General features: G+C 46.9%; 1 protein-coding gene across 1 annotated transcript; it reads left to right on the top strand.

Annotated features, from left to right (window-relative positions):
* Positions 1-6,207: 6,207 nt before the first annotated feature.
* Positions 6,208-7,503, top strand: CCR9 (C-C motif chemokine receptor 9). Its single transcript, XM_034997140.1, has one exon. The coding sequence runs from the start codon at positions 6,263-6,265 to the stop codon at positions 7,373-7,375; it is 1,113 nt and encodes a 370-aa protein (XP_034853031.1). The 5' UTR covers positions 6,208-6,262; the 3' UTR covers positions 7,376-7,503.
* The last annotated feature ends 2,103 nt before the right edge of the window (positions 7,504-9,606 follow it).

Below are 9,606 nucleotides of genomic sequence, written 5' to 3'. Positions count from 1 at the left end.
GGTCCGTCGTGCTTCCCCTCACCACATCCGTTATGCTGCGGGACATGGGCAGGCTTTTCAGACTTGAGCAGTTGCAGCCCCATAAAGAGGCCACCCTTCCAAGGGCGGGAAGAGATTGGTGCGGTGCTGAGCCAGGCACTGGAGCACTCCCAGCAGACCCGAGAGGGGCCTGCTTTCCGTATGCTTTGTTATGTGTGGGTGTTTGCCTCCTTCTCAGGGGCGAGAAGAAAATGAAAGCGAGCTTGGAGACTTTGCAATGGGTGCAATAAAATCTCCCAAGAGTATTCTGATGGAGGAGGGGAACTAGATGGAGGGACTTCGGCAGTGTCTTTTGATGGTGGGTCTAGGGAGGAATAGGTTTTGATTTTACTCTTTGACTCTCTCTAAATTTTCCATGAGCCAGACACACATTTATAACAGCAACAAGACAAGCTTCACAAAAAGCTAATGTAGGATCTCAAAGTCGCAAAAAGTAGCCACAGAGAATTTAATTACCAGTCCTGGCTACCTTTCAGGCCACCTGGAGCAGGCTGTGAGTACCTTCTGGGGACGAGCTTTGCAAACAGGTGTATGGTGTAGGGAATGGAAGCACCCTGGGGCTTCTTTAAAAAAAAAAAAGGCGACAAGTTAATTTTACGATAGTTCTTAAAATAAAATTTCATGCACAAAGTAAAATATTTAAATGGTTTACAAAACCTAAAGGAAAAAAATGAAAGTCTCACTTTCCACTGGCCATAATTGTTCAGTCTCCTTCCAGAAAATGTTTCAGTACTGATGAGCAGTGAAGTGTGTAACTTTTACATACTTTTTTTTTAAAGATCATGCAACATAGTCTTCTACCTTGCGTTTCTACCTGATGCTCTTGGTGACCTCCTTGTATCAGTGTGAGGTCTAATTTATTCTCTTTATGGACTACTTGTGTGTTATTGAAGGATGTATCAAAATATCACCAATTGCTGGGTATTTAGGTTCTTTCTAGTTTTTTTGTTCTGCAAAAAAAATACTGCCACATGCATCTCCCAAGGTGTGTCTTTATGTTCTTTTGTGAGAATAACAATAGGGCATGTTTCCAGCAGATCAAGTGCTGAGTCAGAGCTGTTGTGCTTTGTAAATTTTGACAGATAGCTTCATCCTCTGAAAAGTTTGCACAGGGCAAGGGCAAGAGGGCAGGAGGGGTGCAAATATTAACCATCCTGTCTCCAGCACTGGGGAAACCCCAAAGGGCTTCACTGAGGAGGTGACTTTTTTTTTTTTTTTGCTGACTCTTAAAGGCTGGAGAGTGTGGGGACACGCAATTTACACTCCCCACTAACTAGCTATAACTAACCATACCAAAGCCATTCTTTCTTCTTTATGTGACTTTTTTCCCTTGGGAGTTTGTTTTCTTCAATATTATCTCTTCATATTCAGGCTTTTTATGCAGGTAGAAAGGAAGCCCCAGGTACTAGAAATATATGAAGTGTTTTCTGGCTAATGTCTCAAAAACCTATCTCCCTGTTCCCCAAGCTGTCATAGAATTACACGAGCTGCTTTGGGAATTTCCACGTTTAACTGGGCATTTTTTTTTTTTTAAAAAAGATTTTTTAAAAGATTTTATTTATTTGACAGAGAGAGAGAGGTAGCGAGAGCAGGAACACAAGCAGGGGGAGTGGGAGAGGGAGAAGCAGGCTTCCCGCAGAGCAAGGAGCCAGATGTGGGGCTCGATCCCAGCACCCTAGGATCATGACCTGAGCCAAAGGCAGACGCTTAATGACTGAGCCACCCAGGCGCCCTGAAAAAAGAATTTATTTTTTAAGAGCATGTTTCAGAAACAAAATAGAGGACGGTAAAGTCAATGGGGTGATATGGAATTTGGCGGCGGGGCGAATCTCTGAGATGAGGCCAACATCCCTGCTCCCAAACATCCACCACTAATTTCAGCATCCATTGGTGAGTTTCCAATCTCAGGATTCCTTCTGTAGCTAGTAGCTGGCACCATAAGAAGAGCTTTCTCGCCTCTTCATTTATTTTCTCATTGATTTGCATCAGTATGGATTCCTGGAGCCTCACGTAATTGGATGTGCTAGAATGATTGCCACCATTACTTAATTTGGTGCCCAAATCACCTCCGATTTGGCTAGTGGGAGCCCCAGCAGGTTGGCACCTATGTCCTTTTGACGAGTCCTCATGGTCCTTCAAACACTTGCTTCCTGATGCAAAAACAAAAAACAAACAAAAAAACAGTCAGTTCCAGGTTCATCTTAGTGTCTCTGCCCCAGCTCCGGAGTCAGACATTTCTCTAGAGTCCTGCTTCCTTTTGGTAGAGGAAGGTATTTAGAAACTAAGATCTGGGCACTGGATGCTTATTCTGTTGTGTCATTTCTTCTGGGTCCTTTCAGGAGACAATACATGTACATATACACACAAATCATCTGTCTGTCTGTCTATCTATCTATCTATCTATCTATCTATCTATCTATCAAGCTTTAAAAACATGAGTCCAGGGGCACCTGGGTGGCTCAGTTGTTAAGTATCTGCCTTTGGCTCAGGTCATGATCCCAGGGTCCTGGGATCGAGCCCCGTATCGGGCTCCCTGCTCTGCAGGAAGCCTGCTTCCCCCTCTCCCACTCCCCTTGCTTGTGTTCCTGCTCTTGCTATCTCTCTCTCTGTCAAATAAATAAAATCTTTAAAAAAAAAAAAAAACATGAGTCCAGGGGTGCCTGGGTGGCTCAGTCGTTAAGTGTCTGCCTTCCGGCTCAGGTCATGATCCTGGGGTCCTGGGATGGAGCCCCGCATTGGGTTCCCCGCTCGGCGGGGAGCCTGCGTCTCCCTCTCCCTCTGCCCCTCCCCTCTGCTCATGCTCTCTCTCTCTCTCACGCTCTTTCTCTCAAAATAAATTTACAAAATCTTCAAAAAATAAAAAAATAAAAACACGAGTTCATCTTGAGCCCTCAATTCCAATAACCAGCACAAGGCACTCCCAAGGCATTTTTGAGAAGTTGCTGGCAAGAAGGTCGCAAGGAACAAGTTCTGGCCACCTTCTTCCTCGCCTGCTGAAGGCCAGAGAGGACTCTGAGGAAGGAAGAAAACCAGAAAGTTTTCACGAGATTTCACTGTTTTTCCTTTCTTCAGTTGAACCACTTTATTGGGGTCCAACTACAAAGAAACTGCACATATTTAAAGTGCAGAATGTCAGTTCTGACATACGTATATGCCCATGAAACCTTCATAGGATCAGTGGAGCCAGCATATTCTTCACCCCCACCCCCCAGGCTTCCTGGTGTGCCTCTGCCCCTCCCTCTCCCCCCTCCCCCTCAGCACACCCTCCCCTGCCTCTTTCCCTCTCTTACCAGGAAATCACCGGTCTGCGTTCTCTCACAATAGGTTAGTTTGCATTTTCTAGAATTTTATGTAAGTAGAATCACACAGTATGTGCTGCTTTGGTCTGGCTTCTTTACTTAGCATAATTATTTTGAGAGTCATCCGCGTGGCTCTGTGCGTATCTGTTGCTCATTCTGATTCCATTGTGTGGCCACGCCACGGTTCGCTTATCCCTTCCCGAGACTTGACAGACATTTGGGTTGTTTCCAGTAACTCCTACTATAAATAAAGCTGCTGTGAACATTCGTATATCAGTCTTTGTATGGACACATGCTTGTGTTTTTGTTAGGTAAGTACATGGGAGCAGGATGGTTAGATCACAGGCTGAGTGTATGTTTAACTTTTTCAGAGCCCGACAAACCGTTTTCCAAAGTAGTTGTACCACACATCAGGTACTGAAAACCACCGTACTTTCAGAAAAGGAGGTTGAGTCACGATGCTGTATTATGGAAAGGAAACCAAAAGGTTAAGGTTGGATCTATGTAGGGGAATTGTTTTCTTCTAGAAATTTAGGGCGTGGTGCTGAACATGGTTCTTTGGAATATGCTGGCTAAAAGTATAAAAAAAAAATGGCCAGCTCAGGCAGAGACCCTTCCTTGAAGAGAGGCAAGCCGTTTTTCTCTGAGTCATGTCGGGGTGGGTTTACAGAGATTCAAAGCACATACGAATAATAGCCAAGATTTATTTAAGTCAGGTTGGAGGCTCTTTGTGTTAGGGAACTAACGTCATCTTCTTTGCTTAACAAATCCTGGGACCTCCTTTTCCTGCTGGAGTCAGGGGACAGAGAAAATAGGGCCCAGTTTCCTATCCTGGGCTTGTAAATGGAGCATGTAGGTAGGCGCTGGGGCTCTGAACCCCTCTGGGAGAGGGACCCAGCCCTTGTCCCCCCATGTCCTTGCCACCTGGTTACCCTGTGGAGTCTGGGCCCAGAGGGTTCTCAAGTCAACCTCTGTCCTATGATCTTCAGGAGCCCCCTGGTTGATAATGAAAGGTGGGGGCATTTAGCAAAACAGCTCTGATTGAGAAGTTGAGTCAAGAGAGAACGAGCTAATGTAAAAAGTACGTGCTGGGAAAACATTAAGGCCCCGAAGGGCTCTCAGAGGAGAGGTTTCTCTCATTCCTCTGTTAATGACCAAGATCATTTTGAAATCTAGAATATTCAGCTTGACATCAGTGTCCTGTGGACTCTAACTTTTGCTTGGGATTCTTTCTTTTCATAAGAACAAATGAATTTAACATTCAATTTCCACCTTTAGGTGTTTATTACTGTTCTTTTGTAAGACAGACCTCCTTTTGATTTTTGTCCTCTCTTTCTAGAAGCGAGCTTGCATCTCTGATCCATCATGATGGCCACAGAATTCACAGTGAGTATAGCCATGCTCCTCAGTCTCCTCCAAACGCACCGTCGTCTTGCCTGTTTTGGGGAGTGTGGGAAGGAACCCGCGGTGGGGAGGGATTTCTCTGCGCCGTCTCCCTGGGGCAAGATCTCGGCTGAGCTGTGCCCCAGAGGGGCCACTGGCCCTGGCACAGAGGTCTTTGCAAACACACAAAGCCAGAAGAACTTTGGGGTATGTGGTGAAGTGAGAGGAAAATGCTATTTGAGGTTTTATTAACAGGTAAGCGTGTTTATGATTTTTAACTAGATGAGCTTGGTTCTGTGTGTCTGTTCTTTTTTTTTTTTTTAAGATTTTATTTATTTATTTGACAGAAGAGACACAGCTAGAGAGGGAACACAAGCAGGGGGAGTGGGAGAGGGAGAAGCAGGCTTCCCACGGAGCAGGGAGCCCGACGCAGGGCTCGATCCCAGGACCCTGGGATCATGACCCGAGCCGAAGGCAGACGCTTAACGACTGAGCCACCCAGGTGCCCCCTTTGTGTCTGTTCTGAAATCAAGACAAACAAGGGTGAGGGACAATCCATAATGTGGTTTTAAAAAAAAACAAACCCTGGTGAGCCCATTGGTTGGGCTTCTTGCATAACAGGACAGAGCCTTTAGAGAAACCACAGAATGGTCTATGGGTGTTCAACTTATACAGCTGCACAGGGCCCGTACCTAAAAGTGCCACCTGCTTGATTTAATGCTCTGCTGTCTTGAAATTCTTAACAAATTTTGAACAAGGGATCCTGAAAATTATGTCGCCTGTCCCAGTGTTTGTGTATGTGCATGCACGGGAGAGGGCATGAATGTGTGTGTGTGTGTGTGTGTGTGTGTGTGTTGGTGTTTCATGAGCAGAGGATCCATGGCTTTCAGAAGACTCAGAGGAATCTGGACCCGGAAAAGTTAAGGAGCCTCTAAGGAACCTTTTGGGAGTATGGAATAGAGAGGAGAAATCAGAATCATTCAGAGTTTGATAAAAGTTTTGTGCCCATCATTGGTCCCAAAGGGGTCATACCCTGTCTGAGCACTTGTCACATGTCCTGTCACTGTTGGTTTGCCTGTGCGTGCCCTCCACTAGGAGATGGGTTCCACAAGAGCGGGGAACCCTGTCTGACTTAGCCGCTACTGCATTTTTAGCATGCATACAGTACCTGACGTAGCCTCGGTGTGCGATAAACATTCGTTGAACATATAAATCTGCCAGGTGATCCAAGCAGACGCTCTCAGAAATGCCTACTTTCGGGGCACCTGGGTGGCTCAGTTGGTTGGGCGACTGCCTTCGGCTCAGGTCGTGAGCAGTCCCCTGCTCGGCTGGGGGGTCTGCTTCTCCCTCTGACCCTTTCCCCTCTTGCTCTGTCTCACTCTCTCTCTCAAATAAATAAATAAAATCTTAAAAAAAAAAAAGACATGCCTACTTTCCATGCATACATGTCTCTGTCTTGTCATAGACTTTTGGGATGGGGAGGGTCATGTGGTCCACACCTCTGCCATCCTGCAGTCCTCCAAAGGATTGTCCTTGACCTAATGGTGTCTGGTATCTCCTTGCAGAACCCCATCTCTAACATATCCGATGACTACAGCTACCACTCCACGTCTTCCATGGATGACTACGTGAACTACAACTTTCCAGACTTATTCTGTAAGAAAAACAATGTCAGGCAGTTTGCGAGCCACTTCCTCCCACCCTTGTACTGGCTCGTGTTCATCGTGGGCGCTGTGGGCAACAGTCTGGTCATCCTTGTCTACTGGTACTGCACACGAGTCAAGACCATGACCGACATGTTCCTCTTGAATTTGGCAATTGCCGACCTTCTCTTTCTCATTACCCTCCCCTTCTGGGCCATTGCCGCCGCTGACCAGTGGAGATTCCATCCCTTCTTGTGCAGCATGGTCAACAGCATGTACAAGATGAACTTCTACAGCTGCGTGCTGCTGATCATGTGCATCAGCGTGGACCGGTACATCGCCATCGCTCAGGCCATGAAAGCGCAGACCTGGAGGCAGAAAAGACTCCTGTACAGCAAAATGATCTGCTTCACTGTCTGGGTGTTGGCGGCCGCACTCTGCATCCCAGAAATCATGTACAGTCAACTCAAAGAGCAATCTGACATCACCATCTGCACCATGGTTTACCCTAGTGAGCAGAGTGCCACAGTGAAGTCAACTGTCTTGACCCTGAAGATCGTCCTGGGCTTCTTCCTCCCTTTCGTGGTCATGGCGTGCTGCTACACCATCATCATTCACACTCTGTTACAAGCCAGGAAGTCATCCAAGCACAAGGCCCTGAAGGTGACCATCACTGTCCTTACGGTCTTTGTCCTATCTCAGTTCCCCTACAACTGCATTTTGTTGGTGCAGACCATCGATGCCTACACCGTGTTCATTTCCAACTGTGCCATTTCCACCAACATTGACATCTGCTTCCAGGTCACCCAAACCATCGCCTTCTTCCATAGTTGCCTGAACCCCATCCTCTATGTCTTTGTGGGTGAGAGATTCCGCCGGGATCTTATGAAGACCCTGAAGAGTTTGGGCTGCATCAGCCAGGCGCAGTGGGTCTCGTTCATGAGGAGAGAGGGAAGCGTGAAGCTGTCATCCATGCTGTTGGAGACAACCTCGGGGGCTCTCTCCTACTGAGGGGGTCTCTGCTCCAACATGGATGGCCCTCTTCAGAAGTCATGAGAAATCCAGGTACGGCTGCCCCACGGATGCAACTGGAGGGAAACCAATGATGAAGAAGAAAAAGGAAGTGTGGAAAAAGAAAAACCCAGAAAAAGATGAATTTGGGCAATTACTTAATTTAGAATTTCCAAGCCAGAGTTTTCCAAATTGACTGGCTGTCCCATGAGACTGTCACTGTCATTGGCAGCAATGGCCGCAATTTTCAAAGGAGGACCAACAGACGATCTTGCAGACCACCCTGGCTTTTTGCCACTTGCCCAAGCATTAATGCAGCTGACCTCTGGAGTTCTTCTGTGACTCCATAGCTGAATGCAGGGTTGACCTGCCCAAGGACTCTGCTTGTCCACTCGTGTCACAGGGGTTGGTCAGACTGTGCAGGGACCCTGAGAGCCCGAGTTGGCAGAACCGGCCCTAGCTCTGTCATGGGCTCACTCTGCCGAGTGGCTTTTGGGATGGTCCTCTTTGCTCCCTATAAAGCGGGTTGGTTTTATTGAGCCTCTTGTTTCTGAGCTTGCTGGAAAGATATCTGCCTCCACGCTGCTTCTCCTTTTCTTACTATATAGTGCTGACGTGTTCAAAGGCTTCCAATTGAGAGATGAGGCTGAAAAAAAAGTAATACAATTCACTTTTGCTTTGTGTCTTTTAACTATCTGGCTCTCACGTGTGAAAACATTTTATATATTGGAAAAAGTGCTTTTTGATGACTGTGTAAAATACCCATTACTTGTCACTTTCTTCATCATTTCTGTATTTTAGAAGTGTCCCATTAAAGGTCCAATAGCCCTATTAGAGTGTGAAGAATAAGGCCAAGATAAGGAAATAAAATCTCCAAAATACCTTAAAACCATCTTGACTGCCCATTTGTTTGTTTATTTCTTGAGATTTTATTTAAATTCAAGTTAGTTAGGGGCGCCTGGATGGCTCAGTCATTTAAGCATCCGAGTCTTGATTTCGGCTCAGGTCATGATCTCAGGGTTGTGAGATCGAGCCCTGCATGGGGCTCCCTCCTCAGTGCGGAGTCCGCTTAAGATTCTCTTGCTCCCTCTCCCTCTGCTCCCCTCTCTCAAATAAATAAATAAATATTAACAAAAATAAAAAAAATAATTCAAGTTAGTTAACATATAGTGTATTACTAGTTTCAGAGCTAGAATCCAGTGATTCATCACTTGCCTACAATACCCAGTGCTCATCACAACAAGTGCCCTCCTTAATGCCCATTCCCCACTTACTCCCCCCACCACCTCCCTTTGGGTGCCCAGTTTTTATCTCTCCTCTGGTCAAGCTTATTTCCCAGGTTTGTCCCAATGAGTCCAGTGGAATTTCCAAGGGGGGCTATTCGAGTGGCACACAGACCACCCGGCTTTGCCACTTGCTCTCGAGGAGGCATCTGATTCTTTCCGAGAGCTGTGAATCACCACTGGGGTTTCAGTCCCAACAGCATGGCTTCCAAAGGGGGCACAGAAGCCCCGGACTCTGCCACATCCTCCTCCTCCTCCCTGTCCACTTCTAAAGTACATGTTCGTGAGCAATAAAGGGAGCGCAAAATGGGCAGTAATATGAAGGCTTTGCTAACCCATCCCGTGTGCAGGCGGCTGGGGGTAAATAAGCATCGATCGGTCTGGGACCAGCAAAGCGACATGGGCCCCAGTATAACAAGCGCTGCTTACAGTCGAGGGGAGGGTGACGTCCCCGAGGCCAGTGTATGGACAGAGCCATCGCTCAGCTACCGTTTCCAGGAGACCCCAGGTGGCTTTTAAGGAACTCGGGAGAATAAGCAACAAGCACGGTTGCAGTGAGGTGGAAAGAACACTACTGAGTTTGGCTTTTCCATTCAGTGCTCTTCTGATACTGTGCTTCTGAGACCATGTGTCACAGGGACCCCGGTGGAGCTGAGGACGTGGGGAGGGGTGGAGGGGGAGGGGGTGAGCCCTGGTTGTGCTTGCTGGGTCTACACTTGGCGTAGAGTTACTTAAGACACACCAGAATGGAGATTTTATAGGAGTTGAGAGGTCATGTACTTTTCACCAACGCACGTTAGTTGGAAAAAAAATGCTAGGGACTCCACCTTTCTCCCCTCTGATTTTTACGAAAGGGGGTGTGCGATGCCCTGAGAATGACAAACCCGGGTTGCATCTGACAATGGTCATGCCTAGTTCTAAGGGCTTCCTTTAGGACATGACTGTCCC

The sequence above is a fragment of the Mirounga leonina genome, unplaced genomic scaffold (assembly GCF_011800145.1).
Source record: "Mirounga leonina isolate KUSES-001 unplaced genomic scaffold, KU_Mleo_1.0 Mir_94, whole genome shotgun sequence".
NCBI classification, from domain to species: Eukaryota; Metazoa; Chordata; class Mammalia; order Carnivora; family Phocidae; genus Mirounga; species Mirounga leonina.
This window is presented reverse-complemented; position numbering and strand designations above follow the sequence as displayed.

Excerpts from the sequence above, each read along its gene's own strand:
- CCR9 (XM_034997140.1), top strand. The coding sequence starts at position 6,263 with ATGGTGTCTGGTATCTCCTTGCAGAACCCCATCTCTAACATATCCGAT.